Source organism: Pipistrellus kuhlii, unplaced genomic scaffold, assembly GCF_014108245.1.
Source record: "Pipistrellus kuhlii isolate mPipKuh1 unplaced genomic scaffold, mPipKuh1.p scaffold_m20_p_3, whole genome shotgun sequence".
NCBI lineage: Eukaryota > Metazoa > Chordata > Mammalia > Chiroptera > Vespertilionidae > Pipistrellus > Pipistrellus kuhlii.
This window is the reverse complement of record NW_023425529.1, coordinates 120,751,908-120,768,303: the sequence shown is the minus strand read 5'-3', so window position 1 is coordinate 120,768,303 and position 16,396 is coordinate 120,751,908. Positions and strand designations below refer to the sequence as shown.

The 16,396-nt window shown below is 34.0% G+C and overlaps 1 protein-coding gene across 9 annotated transcripts in view; it reads right to left on the bottom strand.

Moving 5' to 3' along the window:
* Window positions 1-16,396, bottom strand: part of TDRD3 (tudor domain containing 3) — a 148,897-nt gene that overhangs the window by 59,624 nt on the left and 72,877 nt on the right. For all 9 annotated transcript variants that reach the window (XR_006742949.1, XR_006742948.1, XM_036456094.2 and 6 more), the window contains 4 exons: window positions 14,439-14,599; window positions 11,552-11,693; window positions 4,983-5,054; window positions 2,642-2,791 (listed from right to left, as the gene is read on the bottom strand). Coding sequence is in view for 7 of the 9 variants with exons in the window: in XM_036456094.2 (XP_036311987.1) it covers window positions 2,642-2,791; window positions 4,983-5,054; window positions 11,552-11,693; window positions 14,439-14,599 (525 nt within the window). In the remaining 2 variants the exon portion in view is untranslated. The remainder of the gene's footprint in view (window positions 1-2,641; window positions 2,792-4,982; window positions 5,055-11,551; window positions 11,694-14,438; window positions 14,600-16,396) is intronic.

The window sequence follows — 16,396 nt, the reverse complement described above, 5'->3', positions numbered from 1 at the left end:
CACTTATGTTTTTTTAAAACTATTCTGAAAAACTAGAACATAAAGAACACTGATTTGGAAACATACTAATTCATAATTTAAAAGTATCCCACAATTGTTACTTGTATAATATCAAGTTAAACATTTAGTTATATAGTAATATCTTTATAAGCTAATAGATTCAAAGGAAGTTCTCAAGACTTGACTTTTATTAGAGATAGTGATCAATATTTAAAAATGTGTTTTAAACTTAGTACAGTAAGAAAATAAAACATGCTAGATATAAATTCATATAACATTGAAAAATTATTTTGTATCGGATAAAAATATAAAGGAACAGGACCTGAAATATAGAAAAATGATGTTAGATAAGCATTAATGGACAACATGTTAAATATCTCTATTAGGTATTGAAATACCACAATATCTAAATTTAGTTCCAATAAAAATAAAATCACATCTTTAAAAACCACAGATGTATTACTGGATTCATTCAATTTTTGGTTTATGCAATCCCAGCAAGAAAACAGATCTGGAATGTCCTGATAGTCATTACTTACATAATCATAAAGAAAAATGTGAGTTTATATTAATGTGATACAAAGTTTATTAGAATGTAAGACAATGTTTGTACTATAGTTAAGAACATAGGCTTTGGGGCGAGACAATGGTGGGACTAAATCTTGTCTCAGCCACTTCTTAACTCCTATCCTCAGAAAAGTCATTTAACTTCCTCCTTCCATGAGCCTTAAATTTCTCATGCTTAAAAATGGTACATTTTGAGGATTAAATGATAACAAAGACATGAGTGATAGATTCAGAAACTGGCACATTTTAAGCACTCATAACAAATGGTAATACTACTGCTTTGTTTAATGTTTTAGAACATGGTTACCTGAAAATTCTAGAGCCTGACCTGTTCCAAATTAAAAATGTTTCTGAAATTTAAATTCTGTTACTCCAAAAATATTTTTTTTTTTCCTTTTTGGTGGTAGTGAAATAGCCCCATCTTCTGGATACATTTTCTTACTATTTTCTTTCCATTTTATAGATTAAGGAATAGGATAAATATCATTTTCAGAATTGCTTTTTAGTGTTTTAAAACAGTTGTTACTCACTAAACATGCAAATATCTAGAAACAATACAACTTAAACATTACCCATAGGCAACTGATGCCCTTTATTAGCCACATCATTTTGTCCATATTATGTGAATCAGGCATCTGTGAGATCAACATTACCATGAGGCCTGGTACATGAATTTGTGCATGGGTGGGGTCTGGCCAGCCTGGCCAGGGGGAGGGGACATGGGCGGTTGGCCAGCCTGTCTGCTGGGCAACTCCTGGTCGAGGGGACAATTTGCATATATTACAGTGTATTAAGTATATTCTAGCAAATAGATAGCAGTAAACACATCAACCAAAATTTTGGGAGAAAAGTTTGTTTGAGAAAAGTATAAATCAAAAGAACAACTTTCCTATAGTTATTAAGAAATTGATATATACCCATATCCTCTTCTGAAATTACATAATTTTAATAGCTTTTGGGGAAAAAGAAATATAATTTCATGTAAACTGTGCAAAATATATTAATTTCAAAAATATTAAAAATTATTTTTAATGTGCTTTAAAATAGAAAAAACACTAAAGAATAGCAATAGTCAGGATTATTAAGAGCTTTTTTAGCAAAGGAATATTGTGATCTATGCCATGTAGTGTTCTAAATGTTTTAAAGATTATCAATTTTAATTCTCACCATAACCACATAAACTGGGTACTATTATTACCTTCTTTTTATAGACAAACAAAAATAAATTACAAAATTTAAGCAAGCTATCCAAGGTTGTCAGCAGATATGCTTTGAAGCTGCCTGATTCCAAGGTTTTGCTTTTGGTGTCTACATTAGACTGATGATAGAAAGACATGCTGCAGGAAGAACCAAAATGCAAGGAGTCTCCTCCTTAACTTTGAATTTCAATAAAATACTTATATTGTTATTATCTTTTCACATACGGTAATAAATCCAACGAACTTTTGACCTTCTCCATGTATCAGTGAAAAAAGCCTTTGTACTTTACACATTTTGCTCATATGTTCTTTTTCTAAATCCTCTTGATAAGTCCATTAAGTTATTCTTGCTAGCAAACCACCCTTCTTTTCTCCCTTCCTTTTCTTATTTTTTAACAGTATAACAGCTAAACCCAATGCTATATATTTCTGTAGAGGGTTTCCTGTTATTAGTTGGACTTGGATAATTTTACCCTCAGCAACTTAGAAATGTAGGTAAAAATCAGAGACTAAGGACTAACAATTTTGTCAGTTTTCATCCTTAAATGTTAAAACTGTTTTTTTCCTTTGGATAATATGTGTATTTATACATGTGTGTACCCCTGGCCCCATCACTTACTACTAATAGTCAAATGTGTTTTTTTTAATTATTTTTAATTTCTTGCTTATTTGAAATAGGTGTTTTCTCTACTTATTGATTTTTAGATTTCTATAAGAAATTTTAATTCATGAATTAGTTGCTTAGATAGGCTTTTTTTAAACCAGTGAGATTGAAATCGTTTTCTTTATTCAAACCAGTAATGAGTCTTAGCTAACTGCTTTTTAAATAGAATGACAAGAATTAAGAAAATTTTATTATAATTTAGTTTTCTTACTTCTTTGCTCTTTGCAACCTCTGCAATAGCAGCAGTCCTTTGCTTTTCAAATTCATCATTATCATTTGTGGATTTGACAGGCATTGTAACTTGCAGTGTCTTCCTTTGATCAAGTTCTCTGCTATCCATTTGGACATTAGACACACACTTCTGATAATAATAAATAAAAATTAATCACATCAGTAATTCCCAAACAGATTCAAGGTTTACATAATAAAGTATTACTTCTTAAAAAAAGCGTCTGTATCTTAATAACAGAGAACCCATAAAAATAAAATTCTTTCTATTTATAAATAAAGGTAGAAAACTGATTAAAGTAACTTTTAAATAAGTACAAGTAGTAAATAAAGTGAAAAGCTTCAGAAAAATGTCCTCCCGCCCCAATAGGGCCCATGTTTAAAACATACATTGAACTATGAGAACTAAGTTTCATTTTAAGATAATGACAAAATATTTTAATTTCAAACAGTCTAGACCACTGCACAAGAAAAGGTAAAATTCAGATTTTTAATCAGATTTATACATTATGGCACAATATCCTTATGAGGATTAAGTAGTATAGTTACTTAACATATAAAAAGATGTCTCTGAACTTATAAACCAAAAGCTAAAAGCATACCCTCTCCCTCAATCAAGCTGCAAAGTTTTTTATTTTTAGTTTCATAAATTGAGAAAATCATCATTGCCTAAATATAAGTCCAATCATAGTCATCATTGCCTAAATATAAGTCCAATCATAGCAGTAAAAATCTTATAAAATAAACCTTTTCTCAATTCATTAATAACAGTAAAAAAAAATGCTCTCAGACAAGTTATATAATTATAGATTTTTAGCAATAAAATATATACTGTTGATACCAGTACACAGCCAGTATTATCTACCTTTAACCCATATATAAGTCTAAGTAAGATATGCTGAAAAAAAATTTTCAGAATGAACTATATAAACAACTATTAAAACTATTACTTTTATTATACTTCCTAAGATTAAAAAAAATCATAGAACACTCTTCAAGATCTTGTAAATAATTAAATCACAAGTCTGAGAAGTTTTTGAAAGAAATATTATCACCAAAATATTCAAGAGAAAATCAAATTCTTACAAATATAGCATTTATCATTTTCAAACACAAATTATTAGAATATTTATACTATTTAGATTCTGGGTTTGTTTGTTTTTTTATTACATTGGTAAAAGTGAGAATATCATCAGCATAGATCACACCAAAGGGCATCATGCCTCTTTTTATCTTGACTGTTCCTTGTTGCAAAGCACAATAAAATTAACATATTTTAAAAATACTTTCAAAATAGACATGATGCAAGAATGACTTCCATTTAATTTTTAGTAGACTCCACATAAAGGTTTTTGAAGAGGAGTGCATCTGATCCTACTCATTTATCTTCTGATCAGCTAGTTATCTTTTTCACACACACAAAATTTTTAAAGTTGTTACAGAGAGATAGATTTCTGTTTCCTACCTGTTGTGTCCCTAACTCATCTTCAGTACTCTCAAAGAAAAATAAGGAGCATATACAAGGTAGAATACTGATAGCTAAATCTTAGTGGCATCATGTGGCACAAAGCAAGCTGTCACAGAGATTATTCTCAAACTCTCCAGGGATAAAGCAAGGATAGGCGAGAGTAGACAGCTATGAATGCAGTTTGATGATGAACACAACCAGGAAGACACAAGATACCAGCTGAGTGGCTATACAGGGAGAGGTTGAAAAATAAGAAGTAGACAGAAAACCTTTAGCTTATGTCAGAGAAGGATCAGGGATGTTGTGGTTGAAAGGAAAATACCAACTGAAAATAAAATTAAATCCCTGACAAATAAAGGAATTTGAATCAAAGCAGATGAATAGAACCTTTACAAGAAGGCCTGGGAAAGCAGGCTCTGCTACAGTGCAGTGATGCCCCTTCCTGCCTCCGGGGTCCTCACTTTTCTGTTTCATACTTCTGTTGACACTTTTATTTTCTCTCTCCCTCTTTTGTTTTTAATGGGGGGAAAAATGATAAATTATAGCATATTTTTCTTCTTTTGCATTTCTCTCTCTCAAAAAAAAAAAAAAATGCTCCACCCCCATCTTATCTTAGTTATAGTTGCTCTTCAGGTGTACTTTTTATTTTTTTCAATTTTTACATTAACAGTTCTTGAGAAAATCAATTTAATTATAGTGAATAAAAAACTATTATTAAATTCCTTTACTGAATATATTTCCATATAACACCATGACCTCTGAATGAATAGTTCAGCACAAAACTAAACACAGCTTAAATACAGATGAAAAATACTTTTTGCTGATTAAAATTCATCTGCCACATAAAAGTCATTACCTGTCCAAAAGGCACAAAAGGAGGTGGTCCACCTTCAGTTCCAATATTGCTTCTATTGTGTTTTGACAAGCTCTGTGAGAAAAGTGAGTCACAAAATATAAATTATACATAAAAAAATATATTTCGAACATTTACAGTGCACCAGGACTCTACTAAATTTAATACATTCCTATTTTTCAAAAACCACACACACAGGGGGGAAAAAAAGCTTTCTATAAAATATTTCAGACTATATAAAATATTTTGTTCCTAACTTCAATAATTAGGTAAATGTCCTCTCCTTATCTCCCCATACCAAACACACACTTAATGCTCTAGCTGGTTTGGCTCAGGGATAGAGCATCCACTGAAGGGTCCTGGGTTCAATTCAGGTCAAGGGCACATGTCCAATTTTGGGCTCAATCCCCAGTGGGGGGTTTGCCGGAGGCAGCCAATTAATGATTCTCTCTCATCATTGAAGTTTCTATCTCTCTCTCTCCTTCTCCCTTCCTCTCTGAAATCAATATATATATATATATATATATATATATATATATATATATATATATATATATATATATAATTGAAAAATACTTCTATAAAAAAACAAACACATACACATTCATTACAGTTTTCAAAAGTATTTACCAAGCTACTCCTACAAAAACAAAATACAGTAAAAACTCCTCAACAAGTAGCAAATGCAAAGATAATAGACTTTGGTAAAAATTTTACTTTAAAGCATATTATATATATGAAAGTCTAAGCAATGGTTAAGATGGAACCACCAACACAGGAGCTCAATGCAGGAGCTGCCTTGAGGCTCCATCAGCAATCAACTCAGGCCCCGATTGCTGATGGGGACTGCTAGCCACCCTCCGGTCCCTCCCCAAAGCCAGCAGGCCCTGATTGACCCGCCAACCAGTCAAGGCTGGCCTCCAGGCTGGAACAGGGAACTGGGAGTGAGTGGCTACAGACACAGGTGGCAAGGGAAGGAGGCAGGGGGTGGCAGGGAACCTGACTAGCCTTGATCACAGCCAGGCCTAGGGACCCCACCCGTGCACAAATTTTGTGTACTAGGCCTCTAGTTAAAACTATAATCTGATAGGCAAATATTCTCTGGAAATTACTCTTCAAATGTACTTTTTAGACATAAAATCTATTACCAAACAACATACTTGTCATATTGCAATATAATAAGAAATATATATTTGGTCTTTGTCCCCAATTCTTGTAACAGAATTCTGAAATGTTGTAACTAGAAACAGTTCATGGGAATACTGATAACAGAGGTTTCCACTTATTTAAAGAGATAAAATTGTTACATTTCATAATATGCTGATTACTTTCAATTACAAAAATATCCTTAATAAAGACTTGGTTTCATTGGAATACCTTCTTGTGTCAGATATATGGAACAAATTGAAGATTTGATTATTTAAAAAAAACAAAAGACAAACAAAAAAGACTTGTTTTAAAAATCAATTTATATTTTGATGAATATTTTAAATAATTGAACGTTATTTAATAAAAATAAGCTTCCAAACTAATAATTTTGCTTTCTTTTTTTCCTAGCTCTCATATTTAAAATTGCTCCTTGCAGAGGCAATTCCTCACATTATAAATTCCTTTGAATGTCATGAGGAATCTTCAGAAGGACGGACTCCTTCCGGCCACCCATTCTTCTTATCTGTTTCATTTTGCGATATTAACATATATCTGTTAAGCACTAGCTGTCATTTAATACAGCTTCTTAACTGTAAGCTTTTCCACACACTTTTTAGTAATTATCATTATAGAAAATATCACCTGTGTTTTTATACTATTATACAAAAATTAACTCAAAACGGATCAGACCTAAATTAAGAACTAAACTCATAAAAACTTCTAGAAGAAAACAGGGAGAAAGCTTTATGACTTTGGATTTGGTAATGACTTCTTGGATATGACACCAAACACAGCAAACACAGAAGTAACAAAAGAAAAGAAAAATAAATTGAACTTCATAAAAACTTTTGTGCATCAAAGGACACTATCAACTGAGTAAAAAGGCAATTCCTGAAATGTGAAAAAAATAATTGCAAATTATATATCTGGAAAGGAAACTGATATCTAGAATATACTGAGAAATCACACAACAAAAAAGAAAACTGATTTAAAAATTAGCAAAGGACTTAAATAGATACTTCTTCAAAGAAGATAAACAAATAGACAATACTAGCAAGAATATGAAAAAAATAACAAGAGTTGGCGAGGATGTAGAAAAATTGGATCCTTTGTATATTACTGATAGGGATATAAAATGGTGCTAATGTCACTGTGGAAAACAACATGGTAGTTACTACAAACAAAATTATAACTTATGATCGCTCAATTCGACTTCTGGGTATATGTCCAAAAGAAATGAAACCGAAAACTTGAACAGGTATTTATACGCCCATGTTCATAATAATAGCATTATTCACAATAGCCAAAACGTGAAAACAGCCCTAATGTCATCAGTGGATGAATGAACACAAAGTAAGATACACACATACACACACACACACACACACACACACACACACACACACACACACGAATATCATTTAGCCTTAAAGTTAAGAAATTCTGACATGCTACAATATGAATAAAACTTAAAAGACATTATGCTAAGTGAAGTAAGCCAGACAAAAAAGGATAAATATTGTATGATTCCACTTACATAAAGTACCTAACTAGTCAATAGAGAGAAAAATAAAAATCTTGGTTGCCAGAGACTGAGAATAGGTGGAGAATAAGAAGTTAATGTTTAATGGTACAGAATTTCAGTTTGGGAAGATACAAACTACTTTCTTCTTTTCTTCACCTGTATGTAATCAATTTGCTACAACTACACCAGCTGCATATGATTTAAATATTATTCAATGCTCTCTTCCCCTATTTATTTTATAAGAAAATTTAGGGCCTTTTTAATTCCAAAATTTTCTCTATGGATTATGATTTCTATGTGTGCATTTGGTTTCTGTGTGTACTAGTTGCCAGATGTTCAAGTAATTGAACTCTCCACGGTTTCTACATTGCTATGGTTACCAAATCAAAAAACTATAAAATGATAGAGAATTATAATTATAGTAAGATGTTTTTAAACTTTTTCATGTAAACTTTTATTGCTATTCCTAACAAGAAATACTAACAGGTTTTCAGGAAACAAAAGTGCAAATATACATAGTAAAACATTACAAGGACAACTATGAAACTATTACTAATCTGTGTGTGTGTGTGTGTTCCTCAGTGTGTGTGCATGTATGTGTGTGTAATGAGGAAGTTCTTAAAATGTTTAACTGACTTTTCAGTCAAAGTAGTTAAGGCTGGGTTGGGAAAATTATATAAGATGTTGGTCTGACTTGAGAACATCTTACCACATTTTTAAAAACCTCTAATTATAATAAAAATGTATCAACTTGTGAAAGGGTCACATAAAATGAGTGGGGTTTTGCTGGGAAAGTCAAAGTTCATATATTTGGCTCTTTATTAAAACGATCAAACCTCCACTTATTTGTTTTGGCAACATTTTCAATTAAATAATGAAGTTATGAAACATTATCTTATGCACAGCACACCAGCCCCAAATGTAGCACATTATTATTATAAGGAATCGGTACAGCAGCCCCAAATATAACACAGTATTATCATAAGGAATGAGTATTAAGAAATAAAATATGTGCTGAATTCTCCTTATCTACTTACCTCCCAACAGAAGCACTTTTAAACTAAGAAAGTAGAAAAAAGAAATATATCATAAAATACCAGGAGTTTGAAATATTGTTAGGCCCCAAGGCCCACTTTAGGCAAGAACTGAGAGTAACACAAGAAAATTAATTTTAGCTCAGAGAGTAATTAGCTTTTGTGCTTTGTAATTCATTCATTTCACAATTATTTGCTATGATGTTTATTACATGTAAGACTCAGAGCAACCACTTTGGAGATATAGGAAAGCTCAGACCCATCACCTATCAAGTGTCTAATTATAAAATAAGTTAGTTAACAGTTCTTAGAGTCCATTTTCTGATCTATATAAACATAAAACTCCCCCATAAGACTGTTAGGAGGATGCAAGAGCTCAGCACAATACCTACATACTGTTCAATAAATATTTATAGAACTGAACACAGATGATACAAACGAGAATTCTGATCTTAAGAGGCCTAACGGAGATAAGAAATAAATACAATTTTAGTGCTAAAAAGAGATACACTTCTTAAAATGGATAAAGTACCCCTAGAATTCAATAAAAGAGCAACTACTTCACTTTTAAGCATTTGATCTGAGTCTAAAAGCATGAGGACAATTTGGCCATGCAGGCATTATGAGAAAGAACACAAGATGAATGGTGTAGAAGTGAGAAAAGCATAGAGAGCCAATGAAAGAGTAAGTAGTTTCACTCTTTTGGAATCAAGTACAAGCCTAGAAAGAAACTATTTTTTGTACTCCATGTGCCCAGTTGGAGAGGAACTGGGCACCGAGTGAACCTGAAGGGGTTGCCCAAACCATAGGCCAGCATAGCCTGGGGTCCAGCATCGTTGTCCTCAGCATTGTAACATGTTCCTTTTTTGCTCCCCTCCCAATTCAGTCTGAACCTCCAGGCCCACAGCTCCCTACAGTGCAATTGGTGACCTGGTTGGAGACCTTGAATGTAAATTAACATCTATCAGTCCAGGGACCTGGTGGTAAGAAAGGCTAAAGTAGTCCATGTCTACCTGAAGTGCTTAGCAGTAAAGCAAAAGTAGGATGAGTTTAAAAAAAAATAAAAAAAGTAAGCAGTTCCATTTGGGTAGATCAAAATCTATGTGAAATATGAAATAATTTAGAGGTGAAAAGATAAACTTGAACTAGGGCTAGATTATTAACAGCATTGAACACCAAACTAAGGCATCTGAAATAAAAGCAGGGTGTGATATGTTCTGAGTTATGCTGAAGGAAGATAATATGGCAAAAGGAAATAAAGTAGATTAAAAGACAGAGAAAGAATATGTATATAGATTAGTTTAAAGGCTACTGCAGCAGTCCACAAAAGAGATACTAAAGACTTAAACTAGAGTAACAGCAATGCAACTCGGGAACAAGAGACTGATATAAGATCTGACTACAGTGGATCAACAGAATTGGAAAGTAGAGGAACATTTACTAGATAACCTAGATGACCACAAGGATGAAGCTATTGTTAACATAAATTGGGGAAACATCAACTAAAGTAACTAGAGAGAACTTAGTCACAAGAACCCCTTTATTTTAGTGAAATTCTAATTTGCATTCACTAGTATGTATGTATGTACGTAGATGAAACAAATATGCAGTATGCTTTCATATTTATGCACCAATGGTCTTCTGCTCTACATCATTGGTTTTCAACCTGTGGGTCACGACCGACAGCTTGAGAACTGCTAGCAGGGTCGTCTAAGACCATCAGAAAACACAGATATTTACATTACGATTCACTAACAGTAGCAAAATTACAGTTATGAAGTAGTAATGAAAATAATTTTACGGTTGGGGGTGACCACAACATGAGGAACTGTATTAAAGGATCACAGCATTAGAAAGGTTGAGAACCACAACTTTAAAGTAAATGTCATTTTTCAATATTTGTTTTTGTTTTGTTTTTTTGCATATTTTGAAAAGCTATGTTTTACTGGTAAGTTTTCAAAACTCTTAAGATACCAGTTATAACTCATGTGTGATGTATATCATTGTTTCTGCAAAGCAAGTGTTTGTGTTTATATACAAATACATATATGAAAGCATACCGCACATTTGTTTCATCTACATACATACATACTAGTGAGTGCAAATTAGAATTTCACTATAATAAAGGGGTTCATGTGACTAGGTTCTCTCTAGTTACCTTAGTTGATGTTTCCCCAATTTATGTTAACAATAGCTTCATCCTCGTGGTCATCTAGGTTATCTGTTATCTAGTAAATGTTCCTCTACTTTCCAATTCTGTTGATCTACTGCAGTCAGATGGTCTTAGGCTCTACAACAGCCTAAAACCACTACTATAGAGCCTAAGACCATCAGAAAACATAGATATTTACATTACGATTCATTAACAGTAGCAAAATTACAGTTATGAAGTAACAACAAAAGTAATTTTATGACTGGGAGTCACCACAACAAGAGGAACTGTATTAAAGGGTCAGGACATTAGAAAGGTTGAGAACCACTGCTTTAGAGCACATGTGTCAAACACAAGGCCCACGGGCCAAATCCGTCCCGCCAGGCCTTGCAATGTGGCCCGCACCGCGCTGTCATCACTGCACTCCGCTGCGTTTCCATCACAATGACAGTTTGACTGTTCAGTAAACCATTCGGCCCGCGATTTAGGCTGGATTTTAGATTTTGGCCCCTTCTCTGATTGAGTTCGACACCCCTACTTTAGAGGAACAATGTGCTTAAACAAAGGTAGATAGTTTCTATAAAGATTCCTCTACTCCATTCTATTCAACTCTGACATTATTCACTATGGGAAGGTCTCCTTAAAATACAAACTGCAATAAGAAGAGTGTAGTATTTTAGAAGTTGAAGCCTTTATTCTCAGTTACACTTACTCTCTGTAGCTCCCACTTCTCAATAAGGTGTTCCACTTCTCCCCCAAGGACTGTGGTGTTGGAGTCATTCAGGAGCAGGAATCCATTTTTTATATCCACGATGCCTGAGAGCTTAACTTTAGTTCCAGGTGGTGTGTTCAGGCTAAAGCAAAGAAAAAACAAAGTTAAAACATGCTGAAGCTCCTCCTCAAGACTGATTCAGTCTCATATTATGAGCTGGTCAAGTTCTTCAAAATGAACTAACACAAAAACTCTTTCCAGGAATAAAATATATATATATATATATATATATATATATATATATATATATATATATATAACACACCTCACAAATAGATAAATAGAAATAGATGAATAAGCTTTCTCAATAATGCCATGCTATACAAATATGATTTGCCATTTTTCCCTGAGCTTTGGCTGTGCACTGACATGATATACTATATTACAAATTTAAATTTTATCAAAGGAAAATATATCTGACCAGTAATAGTCCTAAAAATTACACACACACACACACACACACACACACACACACACTCTAACACTCTAGTAGCCCTGTGCACGAATCCATGCACCAGTAGCTCTCTGTGGGGCCTGCTTGTTCTGTGCCTGCTGCCCAGAGGCTCTCCATGATGCAAGCGTTCTGCACCCTGGTTTGGCCAGAGGCCCAACCACAGCTGGGCACAGAACGCTTGCCACGTCACTGCAGCAACGAAGCAAGCACTCCGCCAGGCCACTCATGCTGCCCACTCTCAGCAGCTGCCCTCCTGGGACTGGGGGACTCTGGCAGGACCGAGAGTTCTGGGTACCACCATCTTGTGGCTATGGGCACTGCCAGCTTTGTGATGGAGTGACAGTTAATTTGCATATCATCCTTTTATTTGATAGGATTACTAGATAGGATGAGCTACCATAATTCACAAAAATAATGTTCTTTTTTTGTTAACCATGTAATTAAAGATCAAATGAGAGTTACTTAAAGTGTACTAACCTAAAAGAACTTTTCTATAATGGACTAATATTATCTGTTTGCAGGGAAACATTACACTACAACCCCTTTTACAAAGACCAGAGACAAGCTGTTTATCCTTCTATTAAACTTTTGGTAGAAGAGACAATGGAAGAAATCCATTTCATCACATAGGTTTATTCTAAAGTTAAAGCACATATACTGAACCCTCCCTCGTCTCTTTGCCCATTTAGCAAGGGCAAAGCACTCTAAATAGGAGTAAAGACGGTCCTAAAACACTAAGAATGGATTAGAAAATCATGCCAAAATGGCTTCACATTGTTCACATTTTAAAAGCTCAAGGCATTCACTATAGGCTGATACATACAAAAGCAGATCAATGAAAGCACTGGTCTATTCTGGAAAAAAAAAAAAAAAAAGTTCTTAGAAGAGTTGCTAAGAAGAAGAAACAGAATATTCCTGTTTTAAAGCTTCAGAGTCTGCACGCAGAGCAAGACGTTTTGTGTTACATGCCACTGAGTCAGCTCCGACTCCTGGGGCCCTACAGAGATGTCCAAATGTCTGGACAGCTTACAGCCAGCTTGCAGCAAGCTCTTAATCTTCCCCAACCCAGGACATGTGAGAACAAATGGTTAATACCTTTCCTCTCTATCCAGAGAATACATAGCTAAAATCTCCCTGGTATTGCTAAGGCAGGATAGGAGAAGAACTTAAGAAGGAAGAGTTTTATCTCACCCCCTAAACAAAGAAGTCAGCTGTTTTGGGGGAGGAAAAAGAGGGAATTTTATCTCACTCACTGAACAAAAAAGTCAGCCATCTTGGGACTTGCCAGATGTTCTCATAAATTCTGGGAAAGGCCACAACAAAGTAAAAGGGGGACCCTGAAGTCGGCTCTGTGCTGAAGACATCTGGAAGAGGAACCTTGAAACCTGTAGACAGGGTCTAAAACCCCTTGAACCTCCACCGGGCTGAGAAGTCTGTCTGTGCTTCATAAGCCAGATATATTTTGATAAATTTGCTTGCCATGCTTCTTTAACAAATTCACTTTATTACAACACAACTGTCCAGTGTCACTTGTTTGAAGTCTTTCTACAAGACTGACAAGCACCAAGGAGAGGACAGCCCTCTCCCTCCACTGGATAATACCTTTTCTGTTGACAATAACACCTCCAGCACCAGATAAAGGAGCTGGAACACAACAGATGCTAAGTGCTTGTTAAATGCTTACTTAAGAGAGAAGTATGAAATGAAAAGCTCAGAGCAGCAAACATAAGCATGTAAAATAACAAAAAAGGTGGTTTAACAAATGCCTAATGAAAATTTCCATTTCAGAAAATAGAGCTCAAACTGACCTAATAGGGCACTGAGGATAAAGGACATCCCCTCCCTTATTGCTTTTCTCCATGCTAATAGGCGTGATTATGAAACCTCTCATGAAAATATCAAAAGAAGGATTTGGAAACTTCTGCCTTATGGAGTTCCCATTTCTCTTAGAAAGTATGGTGGCTATGAACCTCCCTCATGGCAATCATTTCCTTAGAAAACTCATTTGCTATGAACTTTCCTATGAACACAAAATAGTGTAATGAATACAGCTAACTGTCCAGAAAGAATTATAACGTAGTTAAAGAAATTAGAATGACCTCAAATTTACTGACATGATTGAAAAGATTACTTTTCATGCAAAAACACCTTTAATTTCTGTTTTCATAATTAATATTGAAGAAAAGAGTAACTAACTCCATTCTTACCTATTTTTCTATACAGATAAATTAGAAATATAAACTTCAATTTCTTCTTAAAAATCCTAACATGCACTAAAGAATTCATTCCTCTTCTCAAAGTTCTTAAAACAAAATCCATTTGAAAAGCACCTTCAAACACTGTAACAAATATATAAAATAAAGTGCCAATCACCTTATTTTTGACATATAACTGTATTCTACTGCTGTGCAACTTGTATGACCATCAGTCATCTGCAGTCGCAACATTCTCGGAGCAGCCTGAGACTCTTCATTATCCTTTGGCGCAGCAACATTGCGAATTTTCTGAATTTGCAAAACACATGGACCTTCAAGCTGTCAAAACACAAAGAAATAAATATCACATTCTAGCCACAGCTTTGTTTTCATTAATCGTGCATCTCTTTTCCTTAATGATCAGGCTTTATGATTATAATGATCACTTCAATTAAATAAGATCAAAACTTAAATTATATTACATAGATCAGGGTGTGTATTTTTTATATTTTAAGATAAAGAGTCTCCTGAAAAAATCTTAAAAATTATTCTGGATTCATTTTCAGAAAATAACAAGAAAATTTTAGGAAAACAAAATTATATTTCTGAGTCAAAGTTGTATTAATAGATGTTTTTAGTCTTATGTGCTCTAATTCATTCACATAGATTTGCCTTCTCCTCCCATGCACATTAAGGGACATTCTGGAATTAAAGAATGTAATTTTTAAAGAAATATCAACTTTACAGTAGTAGTTAAAAGGAATGTTTTCTGTTCAAAAACATCAAATTCAAAGTACACCCTCTATGGCATAAATGAAGAACACAATACTCTAAAATTTTAACTATTTAAAGTTTAACTTATTTAATGTAAGTATTTTAACTTATTTTCACATTTCCTTTTTAAATAAGATTAAATCTAATGCTATATTACAGGCATTGTCAGTGGAGGGAAATTCTCTCTTTCCACATTCCAATCAAAGACAAAAATCTAACTCATGGACTAGATATTACGTTAAACATTTCATATAATGAAACAGTAATAGCATGATTGGAAATCACAGCAAATTCTGCGTGCATGTCTAAAAAATAAATTTAACATAAAGTGATACTTTTCACATTATTAAATACTAGAGGCCCGATGCATGAAATTCGTGTAAGAGTAGGCCTGCCTTCCCCCAGCTGCCAGCACCAGTTTCCCCCTGGCACCCCGGACCCAGGCTTTCCTCCGGCCACTGGCAGGCACCAGGCCCGGGCTTCCCTTGCAGCCCCCGCTTTGTCCGAAAGGTCATCCGAAATGTCTTCTGGAAGGATGTCCAGTCTAATTAGCATATTATGCTTTTATTATTTAAATACTATACCTTTAAGTAAAATATCAGCAAGGAAAAAAAGGCTTCTTGTTATAGTCTTTTAAGTAAAACCTTTCTATGTATGTTAGTGTAGTTTATATTTTCAGCAAAGAGAAATGTAAAATAATTGACATTTTACAGTTAATTTCTCAAGTAAGCATATCCCCAGTTGACAATTTTCTATTCCATATTTACCAGTAATAGGCCTGCAAAGGCCCAGATAATACAGTTAGAAAAAAAGAGGCTAAAATGTCATCTAAATTTTAGTCATTAACAAAAATTCCAAGTTGAGACAAAACTTCCTTTTGTTCTTGTTAATGTCATTAAAATAAAGACATTCTCTTTATTTTACTACTCCCAATATTTTTAGCCTAGACATTCACAAATATCTAATCTGCTGATCTGCTGTCTAATACAGTTCACCAAGCACAAATGAAAAGTTCAATTCTTCAGTCTCACTAGCCACATCTCAGGTGTTATATACCTGACAATGCAAACACAAGACTGTCTAAACCACTGCAAAAAGTTCTATTAGGCAATTTGTGATGTTCTACACCTATGAGCTCCCAACTGCAACCTATACAACCCAGGGAGTACACATCCATGGAAAAACCATTAAACTTCCCTAATATTTCATAGCCAGAGCTACAAGGTGTATCACTCAGTCCATGTGACATACAACTCACAAGGCATCTTTATGGAATTTTGTGAATTGACAAAGCACCTTCATTGGTTTGCTTGATTGTGATAAACTGCCTTTTATTTGTTCACAACTAAGTGGATATATAGA